We start from the raw sequence: 17,747 nt of genomic DNA on the forward strand, positions 1-17,747 counted from the left end.
TTTCTAAAACACTTTTGAATAAAACAGATTAGGATACGTGAAAAATATGCACAAGAAAAATATTTGGGAACAGTACACAATCAGCCCAAAATATCATACGCCATTACCATATAGGATATAAACTATCCACATAGCTTACCAGTAGCTATGTTGATATGCATAGTTGAGTCTACATTACTCTTTATCACAAGGAATTAGTTTCATGTGTTCTGCTACACTGTTTCAATTTAAAGCCCCAAGACCACAAAATTCATTAGACAGAATAAAATAAATAAAACATTGCTGTTTAAGATATATGTCTTCAAAATCTGAAATGTATGCTGCAGCGGTCTGGGCAACAGAATTGATCTATCACATGTTAATCATTTTCTGGTACTAAAACATATGCAAAAGTATTCTTTGTTTGATAGTGTAACTGCCCCAAAGCCATAAGATGAAATCCACAGCTTTCCGGTTTTCCACATTGTTATGGTTCATTCGGAAGTTGGGTATCTATTATCTTATAGTGAGCTAAATTCTTTAACTAGTCATTATAGTCATCTCACAGCACAGTATTGTATAATAGCTAGTTTGTTTGTAAATAACTGGAAAGCCAGTCTTCAAACTAGTTCTAAACCACCCAAGCCCAGAGCACACAGAAGTCATGCCAACACCATATTTGGCTTAAAGAAATGGTGTTCTGAGCTCATAACATTTAAGAAGGAAAAAAGCAGTCTAAAAAGCAGCGTAGATGACTAACACTTTACAGAGATGCTTAATCTTGGCCAAACATTAAAATGGCTGGTTAATGACATTTTTTCAGATAACAAATTTCAATTTCTGTTTGTGTTCCTATGGTTATAGCCAGTCAGCAATTGTCATAGACCATCTGGCGGCTTAATTTATGGACAAAAAGAGAATTCAGAGTGGAGCTAAGCTGCTTTCAAAATGGAGCTAGAATGTAAGAACATTTTAAGAGGGAAGGGGAAGGGGAAGGGGAAGGGGAAGGGGAAGGGGAAGGGGAAGGGGAAGGGGAAGGGGAAGGGGAAGGGGAAGGGGAAGGGGAAGGGGAAGGGGAAAGGGGAAGGGGAAGGGGAAGGGGAAGGGGAAGGGGAAGGGGAAGGGGAAGGAGTTCTATTCCATAGTTACAAACGGAAGGACTTCATGGGCATCTTCCAACTCATTTCATCATTCAATACAGAGAAGCAGTATCCAGCAAACACCCATGACACATAAAAACTAGATAACAATGATACTGGAAGTTAATGAAGAAAAGATGAACACTAGATATATGGTAAAATTTGATTCTTCTAGTATATTTCAGAAGGTTCCGCATAAATACGAGGAAAAACTTCTTTACTGTGAGGGTGACCGAACACTGGAACAGGCTGCCCAGAGAGGTTGTGGAGTCTCCTTCTCTGGAGACATTCAAAACCCGCCTGGACGCGTTCCTGTGTGATATGGTCTAGGTAATCCTGCTCCGGCAGAGGGATTAGACTAGATGATCTTTCGAAGTCCCTTCCAATCCCTAACATTCTGTGATTCTGTGATATTAGACATTCACTCCTAATGAAGAGAAAAAGATTATATAAAGTAACATACTTCTTTAGAAACTACCTTACTGTACATAAAACTGAGTTTATGAATTTTTTAAACCTAGATCAAGCCATTGCTCTGAACTGTAAATACACAATAGACTGCATTTATGCTTCTCCAGAAAAAAATTGGACAGTTGTAATTCCCCATTCTTCTCCCTAGATCTGTTCTGGGATCTTTCTCAACACACAGAATGCTCCACAGCCATTAATTTCCACCTCATCTGGGCACTAGACTTAAAATCAGGTATCCAAATCACAGCAATGCCTGTATCTGTTTTCCTCAGCATTTAACAACTTTTTCAGAAAAATGGCCTTAAGACCACCAATACATGAATCAATAGACTGTAGCAGCTCAGATTTCTGATACTGCTGAAGAACCACCAAACTCTGACTGCTAAATATTTAAGTACACTTAGACTATTATAGATCTGAACAAGACAGATGAAGGGAAAAGACAAAAAAAAACTATTATACAGCAGATATCTTTGTCTCCTATGAAGCCCAGACCAAAGAACCTAGAGCCCCCTAATCTTGTTGTGCAAACAGCAAGATGCCCTTACATCAATTACACTAACTGTTCATTCTATTTAGTTTTTTAATTGAAATGTCTTTGTAAGAAATAGACAGCGTCATGGAGACCCAGACCGTTGATCAGCAGAAAGACATATATCAAAACAGTAGTAGCACTTAGTTCTTGCTAGTATGAATATCACTAATTGTAATGACTACGTTTAACCACGTTCGTTGGTGGTTTTTTCTTGTTCTTCTGGAATAGCACACAAATTCATCTCGTAGTTCTAACTATGGTACACTTAATCCCTTCAGTCCAACTTTTTAAAACAAACATTAACATTTAGTTTCTGTATATATGTGAGTATCTTTCAGATTTCATTTCATAGTGGTGTGTAACTATTGTCTAAACTCCAATGCTTTCATCTCTGATAGCTACAGAAAATCACACTATTTCATTAAATTCCTAGCTTTAATTAGCCACCTGGGTACCTTGGCCAAAAAGGTGGCAATGTCAGCCAAAAATAAGTGTTACATGCTTAGTACAGCCTTTACTCTATTTCATAAAGATTTTTTTTCTTCCTCAAAGCATCCAAAAAATGCAGACATGCAAAACACTCCCAAGAGCAAAATCTGTTAACATTTTCTAAAGGAATATGTCTCTGTAATAATTTTCATCACATTAAACAGCATTACAACGGGACCAGCTGTCAGAAAGTCAATCAAAAAATTCTCCAGTATGCTAGGAACCTGTATTCCTCAACAAATTAAAAAAAACAGAGTGCAATAAACTTACCAAAGAATGTTTTCAGGAAAAAAATATTTTACAAAATACAACAATTAAGTCAAAACAAAAATTTCTATAAAATAAGAAAGTGTCAAAAATACATTTTAAAATTTAATCCAGTACACTCATTTTAAATAATCACATACTTTCGCCTATTGCTCTAGGCATGCACTGGGTAGAATATTACCCAAATCATTACTTGAAAAAATTCTGTATTTTTTTTAAACTGACCATCTCTTTCTCTGTAGAGTCCACACCTTTACAAACAATTCACATACACGAGCAATGAGGCCAATCTTAACGTTTTACTAGGCACTCTGGATCTCAGTAGCTAACCATGCAGAAGACCTGATCCTGTAAATCCTGCCCATGTGAATGCCCATTCTGAACTACATTATTTCAGTAAGACTCAGTAGAATATTTCCAACACTTCCATTCTCACTGTCTTAAAAATGAGAATATGCAGATGTTCCCATTTGATTTATTCAGTCAAGACTAAAACAGCAGCATAACGGTAATTCTTTAAAAATCAGATCCAACTCCACTGAAGTCCATAAGATAGAATTTCCATTAAGATATAAGCAAAGTTACGTATTATTTCTTGCATTTTCCTGGAATACAAATGTATTTGCTACTACTAATCTATAAACCTGAAAAACAAAGATGGGTTAGACTCCAGCAAACTGTAAACATCACAAGAGATGTTAAGAGGGTTACTGACAGACACATTCCTGACACAAATGTGCAAGGACACTGTTTATTCACTTACAAACCCATAGATGGATTTGTCTGGGGAAAATAGGTATTGTCATGATAAGAAAACCTATATCCTTGACAGGCTGAAATATGACCAAGAAAACATAACATACCTCAAATAAGCATCATTTTTCTAAAAGAAAGCCCTAATGCTTGACTATAAAATTTATTTAATAAGTTAGACTCTAGTCACTTTAAGATTTATGATATGCTAATAAAAAACTAAGTAGTATCTTCCTGTGCTGTCATTTGCATTTACAAAAACTTTCAGGTCAGGGTTTTTTTAAATCCACATTTTATAACCTAAAGAATTATTAGTAACCAAAACATCTTTTAAAATACGGGGGTTTTCCTTATTCTTAACCTTTTTCATTTTCTTTCTGTTAACCAGTACAATTGTCATAATGATAAAAAAAATAAAGAATAACTTACATACAAAAAAAAAAGCAATCAACCCAACCATTAAGAAGTTTATTACACTGCCAGCATGTCCAAAAGAGCTGAGCTTCAAAATAAATAGTAAAAAATTATATTGGGACTGACCCTCTTTTTAATGATGCAGATGATGCTCAGAAGCTAGACTGCTTGTACATTCCAGGCAAAATCATTCATCTAGCTTTATGCCCTGATATAAAATGGCAGAGAGTAATGATCATAACCACAGGAAGAAAACAGATTAAAATTTATTAACATATAAAATAATATCAACATTTTATTTCATGAGCATTTTGACTTTTTCCTTGTAAAATGAAATCTACTGCCTGCAAAGCCAGCTCACCATTGTACACAACGATTTTTTCTCCAAGATCCACTGACTAGCAAACACGTCATGTTACAGCAACACAGAATGCAACTGTTCATTGCTACTGCATTTGTTAAGAGTGAAGAAAGAATTAGTATGTCCAAAGCTGCAAAGAAGATTCTTACTCACTGAAGTGTCACAACTGCAGTATCAAAAAGCAAAAAGGGAAAGACAAAGGTACAAAGCAGATGTCTGGTTCTCCCAGTGGGGAATCTTCAAAACATGGAAAAATGAACATATGTTGCAGGGCTAAATGCATCAGTGTGAACTGTTCCAGTGACGCCCTACCAAAACTGATCCACAACCAACACCAAGTGCATATTCACCACTGATACAATATATTCCACCCACAAAAAAAGCAACATATGTAGAACGGAGCCTAAGAATGTCCCAAAGCCATAATTAAGCAATTTACCATTTCTAATACGTTACCCCCTCCAGAGTAATTATTTCATTTGGGGTTTGTCTCTTTGGCTATTCTGACAGTCTGATGAAGCTGCTATGAATATCTGTTACTTTGTTAAAAATGGTGCCAAAACTTGTAATACTTTCTCTGCACAGCCTCTTTCTTCCATTTGATAACACTATACAATGCATCCCAATACTGAGAATATAAGTGGCCAAATAATTGTCTGCCTTAAGGAGGACACAGGTTGTACTAATTCACCAACACAAAAAGCTGAGAGATTAATACAGACCACTGCATAGGCATGAGTAAAGTGTTTTGAATGAAGACTTTCTAAGGGAAAAAAAATCATTCCTCTATTTTTGTTTAGACAGACTCAAAAGAAAAAAACAGATTTTTTCCATGTCTGTTACCATAATGGCCACATTTTGGAGGAATATTTCAGCCACAAATCCCAAGGGATTCCTTTCTTTGCATGTCTGACTAACCTATTACTATCCTATAGAAAAAAAAAAGGCGGAAAATCTAGCAGATTATGCTTACAAATAGGGGTGGGTGTCAAGAGGATGGGGCCAGACTCTTCTCAGTGGTGCCCAGCAACAGGACAAGGGGCAATGGGCACAAACTGAAACATGGGAAGTTCCATCTGAATATAAGGAAAAACTTCTTTCCTTTGAGGGTGACAGAGCACTGGAACAGGCTGCCCAGGAAGGTTGTGGAGTCTGCTTCTCTGGAGATATTAAAAACCTGCCTGGACGTGACCCTGTGCAACATGCTCTAGGGGAACCTGTTTTAGCAGGGGGCTGGACTAGATGATCTCCAGAGGTCCTTTCCAACTCCAATGATCCTGTGATTCAGTGATGCCACTCTTTTCCTTTTCTCTATAGAAGAACTAAGTTTTCCCCTCTCCACTTCCCATTGAAAAGGGGCAGGGGCAAGACTTCAACTGCCTGAACTAGTTGCCCTTACAATTGTTCAAACTCCTAACCTGTGTAACAACATAACCTATCACCCTACGGCTGACCCTGAGACACAAATTCATTTTTACAGTGGTGCTACCTGATCTTGTAACTGAAAAAAATATCCATTCTACAGTGACATAAATGGGAGTAGCTCAGCTTCCTTAGCACGTCTTTTATAATATGAAATGAGAAGGAAAGTTCGAGTGGATGCCTCCTGGAGAGGCAGGAAAACGTTGTCACACTGGGGCTGGATTGCCTCTTCCCTTATGAAATAAGCTTGTGACAACTGAATAAAATTTTGTTGTCTTTTGGACAAGAGAACTCGGAGGAAGGTAATACTCTCTGGTTAACTTCAGCCAAATGGACTTTATCTTTTGGTAATAAAGGCCACTATTCTGCTATACACCTCAGAGAATGTTATAACAAGAATATTGTCATCTCTTACTGAAGAAGAACGCTTGGTCTTCTCTCTGCCATTCACCTGAAGCTGGGGTTACAGCAAACTCCATGTCACTGTTCATACTCCATCTACTCACCAGGAGAACTGCGAAGCACCCTCTGTGTTCTCTCTATGTTGATATACAGGGCTGGAATCGAAATGACCAGCGCAAACAATGGACAAAAAAAAAAAATCATCCAAACCAAACCATATTTTTAAAATCTCCAAAGAATTTGATCCCCACATCCCTAATTCTTCAGTTGAATGCAAAAATGATTTAATGCCCAGAGTTACCAGTTAAGATAAATTAATTTTGGTATATTCAATGTTTTTCATTACATTCCCAGCTCCTGTTATCAACAGATTACATAGCTATTTCAGTTTCACTCAAAGGAGCAAGCTTGCAGTCCACACCGATCTATAGGTCTCAAAAAACGCATAAGGTGATTCTATTAGTGTTTAAAACAAAGGCCACAAATTCAAATAATCCTTTTTTGTTTCTTCTTTTCTTCCCCCTTTAAATCTCATTATTTCAAATGTTTGAAGCGTGGTTTAAGATATCTTAATACTCAGATTATGACAGTGCTTCAGCGTGACAACTATTTTGCCTCCACATGCACCACAAAAAGATATTGTTGCCTTGAGAGAACCAACAACTCTGCCTGGTACAAATAAAGCGAGTGTCACAGAAGTCACTGAAACATTTCTCACCTCAAAGACAAAAACGTGGGAGGAAGGGTTTACCTAACACACAATCTGGGAAGTTTTCCAAGTTCCTTATTTAAGAAGTGTTTAGTCTGACACAGTTCCCTCCAAAACCCTAGAGAGATGCTAGAAATATCCACAGGAGGATAATGCATGAATTAAAAAGACCTACTAAAATCCTGTTCCAACCTATGGTTCATATCACTTTGTTTCAACACATATCTGTACTGCAACCACTGAAACTCCAATACAGTGCATTGCACGACTGTCTTTCTCAGCACATTCTTACTGGATTACACTTTATATGAACATGTCTGAAATCCATACCAGAAGACTCATCTGTCACACATCTCTCTTGTACACCAAGGATTGTTCTGCATTTCTTCTGATGTTCTTATTTAAAAAAAAAATAAAATATTGCTGATGACAGGACACTAGATGAGAGGGATATTTGATCTGACTTAACATGGCAATTGCTTGCTCAGCTATTTTATTAATTAATACCATTAGTGATAACTGTAATCAGTAACTGGAAATAGTTTGTTGCCTGATACTTGCAACCAAGGAGTTGCAGTCCTGTTGCATGTCCAGCTCAGCCTGACAGCAATCAGGATTAAACCTCCTCTGTTGCACTTCATGTTTAATTGCAATTTCCTTCTCAATCAAATCTTTCAACTGCAACTCCTGGTTCAATCTAGCAGTTCCCAGGATCAATCCAGCCATTATCATTCAATACATAAATCAAACTTCCCATGCTTTGTCAGTAGCCTCTTCAGACCTCCAAATAAATCAGGTACACTTTGTATGATTTCTTGTTTTGACATACTAATTTCCCCTTATTATAAAGTCAGATCAGAGCATTTCAATCCAGTCACAATCACGTTGTCCAGGCACGTTGCTCCTGCATTATGGAAGCAAACAATGCAAGTGGAAGAAGTTGTTCCACCAACAGCCCAATTCCTAAATTTAGTTCCCCTGTCTCTTTTCAGTCACAGCTTCCTGAGGGTAAGCTGTGCTATCTAACAATGATTCTTCACACACACACCCCTCCACTGTACACAGGGAATCCTGACAGCATTGTACCCAGGCAGTCACCAAGCTCTCCAGAGGAGTGCTGTATGGCTACTTTATTCACACATTCAAGAGGTAAAAAATATGCTCTGTGGATCTTCCCCATTGGGAAAATTATTGGAAGCTGCAGGTCTAGAGAAGCATGAGAAATATTGCTCTGTTTTGAAATTAGTAACAGTGAAACAGAAAGAGTAACAGCTCCTTATGTTCTCTCTTCCCCAACACAGAATTGTGTGTCAAGTCCAACCCAGTCCAAAGTGAATTATTTTTCCTTCAGAGATGTAGAGCTCTTTTCTCTTCACATCCAGTTTATGCTGCATATCCATTTACTTCCACAGAGTATTAATACTCCAAATCAAAAAAACCTTTATGACTAAAAAATTACAAAATATCTTTCCTTATTTAAATAATCAATTTCTAATTGTCTTAGAAATTATTATTTTAACCTCCACGTGCCTTTAAGCAAACTGAAAGGGCAAAGTATGAACTGAGCAGACACATTCAGTGGAGAGTGGGCTAAAAATGAACAATAATGCATTATCCTGTCCCAGGGACCTGTTTGTATCTTTTTATTGATTATCACTATGATTTCTGCTTATTTTGTAATATATTATTATTTTACTTTTTTTAAGAAAGCAGAATTCCAAGGAAATAAACTTTCTACTTTACTATTTCTTAAATAAAATGAAATGCAAATTTACACAAATTCAAAACCACACATGTAATCAGATAAATTGAAATAACACCTTCTCAGATCTTCATCTCTTTCAAAATGTTCGAATGTTAAAATGTTCACAATGTTAAAATGTTGATTCTGTATATGTAGCAAACAGACTAAAACAGAAAGACATGACAACAATCTGCCTGTTATCCAATGTGACAACTATGTTTCTCACTCAGAATAACCAGTCTCTCAGAAGAGTAGTGTATATCACAGATTCTCTCAGTTTTCATTAGTACACTATCTCAGTTTCTCCAGGGAAATTATCTTTGAACAACATATCACACTGCCCTTGGAACCATCAAACTGACATTTGACAAAACTGTGGAAGGCTCATAAGTTAAATTTAAAACTCCGTTAAACCTTGCCTTACACATCTCATTGAGCTCTAGCCTCCCACGGAAACAATTAGGAAGGCCAACATCAGAGGCTGGTGGGAAAATTTCTAGCACTGGTCAGCACATTATACATGGAAAAAATAGCCATCTCCTCTTTATCTGCAGGCAGAAAAGTTCAGGGAGTATATAACCTGCTGTAACCTAAATGAAAAAAAAAGTTACTGTACTGATTCTTCTGCTCAGAACATTTTGTGTTGTACAGATAGATGCACATGGAGAGGGTTTTATGTCAATGTCTTTGATTTTCTTGTTTGCCATCAGTATCAATAGCCTGTCATGCTATAAAATAGATGCAACATTTTTCTGATCATTCTAACCCCATATAAATATGGATTAATGACAGCTAAGAACATATTGATTAGCAGAAATTAATAATATTAATAGATCTGTTTCTTAAATTAAGTTTTTACCTTAATGATGATTCAAACTGCAAAAACTTAATACTTCACTGAAATCCCACAATAAACTCTAATCATATGCTACAACTTACCTAGGACTCTAGGGATGATAGTTGGCAGGGTTATGAGGACAGTTTGCTTCAGCAAGGTCAGCTATTTTTTTAGGTCAATAAAACATAACAGAAATTGCACCTCCAACTGCTGAACAAATGTTTCTGCATACCAATCATTGAATTCCAGTGAAATCAACCATAATGATGACTGCATAGCATAATACCTTTCTTTAAGCTCTCTCTGGCTAGAGAGATTTTCAATCAATGTTGAGTATGTTCTGATGCAAATGCCAGAGTGGTCACATTCAGACAACAATTTCATTATAGCAAACTCCAGAGTAAATACACTTAATTAATTTCTGGAAGAAAAAAAAGATTCTGAAAATAAATTGTTTATGTATTTTTATAATTCAGGTGTAATAACTATCTGTTCAAGCACATTAAAATGTGCTTGTAGTAGACAGACAATAAAAAGAAAGTGTTCATCTGATTCATTACCACAATTAATAAGCCTCAAATTTCAGAAACAAAATTTTCCAGCTGGAACATAACTTGCAACTGTGATGTGTTTTAAAGCACATCAGGAAAAAAAAAACTCGTCTTGTCAGTCTTTTCATAATGAGCCATCTTTTGCCATACGGTTTGAAGGCATCAACATCAGAAGCTACTCTGTCTGATCTGTGAAATGTGAACTGTACTTAGTTTTGAGACCAAGATACCAAAACTCTCCAAAACTGGCAAGCTCTGTTTCTATATGAATAGACAACAATGCTGCACAAAAAGTATACATTGACATACAAGTTCCGAAAAATTCAGATCTGAACACATTATAAAGGCAGATTGGACATTTGCCATGATTCTAGTCAAATGTGCTGCATGGCAACCTGATACCTGGAACCACATCTGCAAATGCAAAACTTTGGTACCTGAAATCGACCTGAAGTCTTTGAAGTATACACGCTCCTTTATACTCCAGTCCAACTGATCTATGAAGAAGTAAACACTTTCTACTCTGACAATGACTGAAAACCAGGTCTGTTCCTGCTAAACCAAAGCTTCTTCAGTACAGTAAACAAAACTTTCTGCAAGTTTCAATCATCAGTTTCACAAACTGAAGAATAAGGGATGAGCTTAAGAGTACAGAACTGTCTTAAATATCTGTCACAGGAAAAAGGAAAAGAAAAAGCCATACTCTGAAATGAATGGGAAAGGAAGAAGCAGATGAACCTGTAGTCCAAACCATATAAAGTTATTAGTTTCTAAAATACCAAGTAGATGTCTTAAGACTTCACCAATTTACACTTTACAGTCATTCATAAGCATGAGAAAGAAAAATTAACATCAAAGCCTACTAGGAGAAAAAAATGTTGACTAGATCAATTTTTACTTTTAACAAGCACCACAAGACATGTAATAATACTTGATAAGATTACTCAAAAACAGTGCAAAAGCACAAATGCTAGCTAAACTAATCTAAAACTAAAGCTAAAAGTTTCTGAAACAGAAGCTGAACCACTCCAACTCATCCTATTATGTTTGCAATAAGAGTAAAAGTGGCGATGGTAAAGTGTTAAGAATAAGTCTCTGATCTTAAGTATAAATCTCTCTGTATACTGTTGTTATTGTTCAATCCATTACCTACCACGTTGGGTTACCTACCAAAAAGTTATTCCCAATGTTGAACTCCCTAAACAAAGATAATAAAAGTAAAACCAAAAGAAGAAAAAAATCTTCACACAAAAAAATATATGCATTGAATATGTTGTTAATAAACTTTTTCTTACAGACTTCTGACAAAAGCATTCGTTTACTGTAAAGTTTCTGATCCAGAAATGGAATGACCAAAAACTTCACAATGGGGACAAGCAGAATAAAAACAAAAACCAAAAAAGACAAACACAAGTTATTAATATGGAATCAAAATGGCCAAATAAACGAGGCATCAATGAAAACCATCATTGCAGAAGAAGCAATTGAATAGGAGAGCAGAAAATACTGACCTGGAAGTCAAGCTGGTTGAAGTAGGGATGAAAGCAGCAGTTTGGAGAAAAACAGATAGGGAGGAAGACAGCAAAAGAGAATAAAGGGAGGAACACATTAGATCTTTAAAAATATAGACGTAATATCAGCAGATTTTACTCAAAAAAAAGAAAAGGAAAGGGAAGGAAAAGCAAGAAGTAAAATAAAATTTCTGTAGCAGTATATCGTTTCTCTGCACTGAATAAAACAGAAATTTTAAAGTAAAATGGCATCATGTCATTTATGGACTGTGGAAAACCATCCAAATGCATACACATATTTGTAGTGTTTGCTGCCACACAAATGTCTCATCATATACCAGAAAGTCTTTTTTTGAACCGACATAGGTTTGATGACCCACATTCATCAAGCCTTCCCATGAAAGCCAAAACAATTAAACAATTTGGCAGCTTGTTCAAAGATACCATTTAGAAGTTCACAAAGCACTGTACCTAATAATCAAAGACAGACATTTGCCCCCCCAGGAAATGCAGCCCCTTCTAACACTGACAGCAATCTTTTTTCTTCAGTCTGAATAATAAGGTTAATACTTCATCACTGAAAATACTCTGAAGCTTGATAACGTATTTGTCAAAAACACCTAACGCCCTTTACACTACGTAAGGCAAAAAAAAAAATCCCTCCCTGACACCCAGTTAGACTAATCGTTAAAGCTGTCACTGGTGCACAGTTTTTCATTCACTTATGAAAGGGAAATTTTTTAAAAGCCACAAAAATACTTTTTTTGAACACAATTATTCCATGTGCTGGTGTTTTGGCATTTATGCAAAGAATTTTCAGTGCTGTGCGGATTTATTTTCATCAGAATTCAAATTCAAATCAATTCAGAATTAACTAATTGTAGTCTGAACACCCCAAGAGCTTAAACGCACATCCATAGAGTTATTACCCAAAACCTACCACTGCATATAAGAAGTGGATAACAAAAAAACAAACTGCTTGTTTAAAAGCAAACCACTTTTGTCTCATAGCTAGTATAGGATTTTTAAGAGAACTTTCATATTGTTGTGAGCTTTGCTGAGAAGATACACTCAATCAAGCAAATGACCGACCACTGGAGAAAAGCAGATTCAAGATTTTACAATCTACACTATGTTTTTATCACTTCATCATCAGGCTACAGCATTTCACTCTTAAACCAGCAACAGTCTGATTAGAATTACAATATTTATCCTTTCAGCAATTTCTCTTAAAGGCGGTAGGTAACATGCCAGTCCTGCTCTATGTCTTATTATCAGCCTTTGCCCAAACCCCTTCTCTGTCCCTGGGGATGGCTAAAGTTAAAAGACCACCATGTCCTAAACTCTGGTTTGCAGCTTGATAGATGGTCTGGTCTCTCCAGTAAGGGCACTCAAAACAATTGACAACAAGAGATTTTTAAATATGGCCCTGCCTGAGAAAGTAATCATTAATCTAGTTCTTTTCCTCCAAATACACTACTTTCCTGCATGGAATTTGTCATCCCATTAAATAAGGTTCCAGAGAACAGCTGGAATGTTGTTTACAGTGTCAGGACCCATGAGCAAGGGCATCCTCTGTTCTCCTTTTTCATCCTCAGTTTCTCACATGCCCATACAGCGTCCTTTTTTCTCCATGCCGTTCTGATTTAATCCAAAGGGCACAATGTAGGCAATTGGATACCTGCATTTCTTGCATTCTGAGAGCACTTAGTTACAGTTCTCATCCCTAACAAACCACTCAATATAAGCAATGTGTTTGCATAGATATTCATAGAACATTAAGTAAGGTAAAGTTAACAGAGAAATGACATGCACAGAGGTTGCTAACAGCATACTATTCTTGTAAGAGCACAAGACTGTGAGGAATAATCCGGTTCTGAGGACTGAACTTGCACATGCAATTGCAGGCAGCCACATGTCATAATCAGGTTCATAAATTTATCAAACTGCATCTTAAAACCAGTTAGGTTTCTCATTCCCTTTGTTTCTTTTAGAAAGCTGTTCCAGAGCCTTTATTCCTCTGAGAATTAGAAAACATTTTCTTTCTTTCTCTTTTCAGCCTATATGTATTAATGGATAATTTATATCCATTGTATTATGTGCCAACACACTCTTATTTAAATCACTCTTCTTTCACCGCAGTGCTTACCCCTTCACGTATTTCTAGAGAACAAGCATCCCTCCTGAGTCTTTGTTTTGCCAGAGAAACAAACCACTGTTGTTTAAACTCCTCCTGTGCCAAAGTACTCCATTCCCTTAATTATCCCACCAGCCCTCTCTGCACCTGTTTCCAGTTTTAATTCAACCTTCTCAATATGACTGATGAGAAGTATACAGCAGTGTTCCACATGGAGTCTTGCTAGTGCCTGATGACATTAATACTTTCCTATCTTTACTGCAAACATTTATTCTGACATATGAGGATTCACACATCATTATTTAGATGTCTGCTTCATTATTTAGATGGCTCATAACGACACTGCCATAAGCAAATTCACCCAATCTTTCTCTTCCTAAACTGTATCAAGGATTATCCTTAGCTTACAGCAAGCAGTCTTACTGGTCCTAACTTCACAATCATGCATTTTGTACTATTGTATCTCACTTAATTTCATGATTCACTCTCCCTAGCATATTTCATAAATATATGTTTCATTCTAACACCATTAATAAAAGCATTAAACAATATACTCCCTTCCATCCTGACAGTTCCTTTTCAGCTGCAGTTACCTCCCTTTGGCTAGGCCCTTCACATTAAAATTTAAGGTGATCACTATCTTACCCAGTTTCATTTACATTATCAAAAAAAAAAACCCCAAACCAAAAAACCACACCACATTTCCTTCCATCAAGTAAACTAGAGAAAAAAAAAAATCAAGCTAAATTTACCGAGAGTACATTATGCTGGGATATACTGCATTTAATTTTAATCTGTTCTCATTATAAACAGATAAAATATGAAGGATGTAATAAAAGTTATCAAACAGCTTTAGTATAAGAGGAGGAACTGGTTCTCCTATGTAGCAATAAAAAGTTACAAAATGCAAAATTAACATATATGGAGTAATTTAAGAAACAAACTAACATGTTTGTATATATGAGGAACAGTATGAATCATGAATTTTAAGTGATGCAACTCAGAAGCGACATAGTTTCTGAGGCAAGAAAATCACATTAAAACCAAAGTAATTACCACTCATATGAAATCATCTTCAGGATTATTAATAATGTTCATCTGCCAAATAGCATCCACTTATAAATTTAATTGTCCATATCTTGAAGCAGATATTTCTGCCCTTGAGTATTTGACACTTTGTGTCAATATTTTCTGACAAATGGCAAAATATTAGTACTCATCATCTTGGTTTAATTCTTATTTGAATTTGTAAATAACTTTATTACAAATGTTTTTACTTTTCAAACTGATTTATACAAGTACACCTCATTATGCTGACGAATTTATATGTGAATATAGTAAATATTGTGAAGATACCATAGCTTGCAATACTCTAGATTATGTCTCAGAAATTTATGTTAACACATCTTGAGAATTTATGTTGTTGCAATTATCTTGCAATGTAAAGATGTTGGCATAGCAGTGAACACGAATCCCAGCAAGCTATTACCCAACAAATACATTTCAAAAGGGCATTCATTTTCCTACAAAACCCCAGAGAAGCCCTCACATCTGAAGTTAGGGGAAATGTTGAAGAAATGCTGTTTCTGAGCGTGTAAAAGAAGATGGAGAAAAAGTAAGGAGAGAAAATAGCAACCTAGAGCACATTATATGAATTACAAAACAGCAGGACAAGAAGGAAAGAACATTTTGAAATATGCTTCTGTTAAAGTTGCAGTCATTTTCACAGTGCTTTATTCCCATAAAGTGCGTAAACTGAAAACTGAGCTTTTGCTCCACCTCTTCCCTTTAATAATGAGCCAATCAAGTAGTCATTACAAGCAGAAAAAGTAGTAGCACTTCATAAAATGTTACAGCAATTTACACTCCGCCTAACCCCCTAGAAAGGGGAATTTCAACATCAAAGTTCCCTCTCTAGGAACACCAACAGGTGTCACAGTTACATACAGATTTAGATGTTTATGCCAATGTTTTTAGAAAATAAGGAAGAGGGAGAGTAAACAAATTAAATTTTAGAGAAGTCTAAGGTGAGTCTGATTAGTAAGAAGTGTTAGACACCCACTTTCTAAAAGTATTTCCCTATTACACCTTTACATTGCTGGCAGATTTCTAGCCTTACTGTACTAATCAATGAATTTCTGCCTGTGCTTATGCATGGTGGAAAGTAGCTTTAAGACTCCATTACCATGTAAAGGCAGTAGCTTCTGTTGATTAAATCAATAATAGATAATTTTTAAGTAAATATTTTTTTCCTAGTTTACAATAATTAACTTATATATACTGTGTGTATAGGAATTTGGAAATAATCTTGAAAGTTATACATAAGTTAAATCAAGTGAGAAACTGTGTTAAAGTTAATAGAATTCACAAACAAACCTTAGAGCATGATGACTCCCAAAAATAGCAACACACTACTGTCCTTAGCTGGTCATGCCACAGATATCTTATGTAAGTATTACAGAAGGACTTATAGGTTCATAGGAAAGCTTAACTACTTCAGCACATTTAAAGTACAGTATAACCTGTTCAAAAAGTCTGTGCTCACTCAGTGGTACAAAATTATTTTCTGAAAAGTTAGTTCAGGATCAACACCCTCATCAACAATAACAGACTGGAAATTGGTGTCCCAAAATTTCATTGATAAAAGTGCACTGAATTTTCAAAAAAAATTAATATAAAAATAGAAAATTCTATCCATTACATAACCCATTACAGGGTTCTCAAACAATAAGAGGTTGTATGCTGACAAGGCTGTTCCTTTGTTTGTAATCACTGATTTTTAATCAATAATTCTCAATTTAATGCAAATAAATCTACTGATCTATACTGATTATTTATCCCTTTTTATATAATATTTAAATCAAATTAACATTTACTAAAAATTTTAGATCACAAGCTTCACTACATCATGTTCATCTTTTAATCTTAATTGTCATTTTAATATTCAACCATTCAACACATACATGATTGCTACTTAATAAAATCTCTGAAGATTATCCTCTTGAACAAAAGATTAGCATGCCTACTATTGCATCTAGTGCCACACAAGAATTCAGCAGGTTTTATAGACCAATGAGGATATTAGTTACTGTTTCTGTAAAAACTATACAGTCTGTTTCCACCAGCTTGGTCACACCCAGAGCCACTATATTACAAGCCTAGGTCTATAATTGCCCCTACAGTACATGCACCGATGGGTGGAATAGGCAGCACTTTCTTGACCACACAGATTCACTGATCGTGTTATCTTTTTCCAATATGCTGCTTTAAGATCTTGGAGAGTTTAGACAGAACTCACAGTCATGGTACACAAAGTGACTACTCTTCATTATTAGCTTACTCTGGTATCTCCCTTACACATTAAAATCGATGCAAACACTAGAGTATTCCAAACTCCTTCTGATGTCGTGAGAGAGGTCACTGCTAATTAAAGTTGTCCTCATGTAAACACTCAGTTCTACTTTGAGTACAAATCTTTTTTCACTTTAAATTTGAGGTCTTGGTTCTCATGACACTTTGATTGATAAATAGATACCATTCATTATTATACCTTTGCCAAACGTCGGCAAAGAAAGATAAGTTCTGGCAACACATAACTGTGAAGGTTGTTGCTAAGTCATCATCAGTAAAAGATGCTCTACACACCTTCCTTTCCAAGCCGGCTGTTTCCTCCCCCTAAGGTAACCAACATTTCCAGCAAATCCTTCCCTCTTTCATGGTAATTCTCCCTAATGGGACAGAGCAGTGCTATGTCTTGACTGGAACTATAGCAATAACCACAACAACGAGATTCCTTAAACATCTCTTTTGGAACCATGAAGCGCTTTTCTTCTGACTTGATCACTAGAAAACCATTATATAAAATATTTGAAACACAAAATTCCTTCTTTCACTTACCTAAGAGTGACTAACTACAGAAGGGAACAAAGAAATCAGATCCACGTAAATTGCTTATCAATCAAATAAATTGCACGAAACCGTATGGGAGAAGGTTCCAACAATCACTTAAATATGAAGGGCATGAG

At 35.9% G+C, this 17,747-nt stretch overlaps 1 protein-coding gene across 1 annotated transcript in view; it reads right to left on the reverse strand.

Annotated features, from left to right (window-relative positions):
- The window catches only part of ERC2 (ELKS/RAB6-interacting/CAST family member 2), a 432,595-nt gene that overhangs the window by 212,303 nt on the left and 202,545 nt on the right, over positions 1-17,747 (reverse strand). The window contains 1 exon segment of the mRNA XM_068409226.1: positions 11,586-11,597. Within this exon segment, the coding sequence (XP_068265327.1) occupies positions 11,586-11,597 (12 nt within the window).

This window comes from Nyctibius grandis, chromosome 10, assembly GCF_013368605.1.
Source record: "Nyctibius grandis isolate bNycGra1 chromosome 10, bNycGra1.pri, whole genome shotgun sequence".
NCBI lineage: Eukaryota > Metazoa > Chordata > Aves > Nyctibiiformes > Nyctibiidae > Nyctibius > Nyctibius grandis.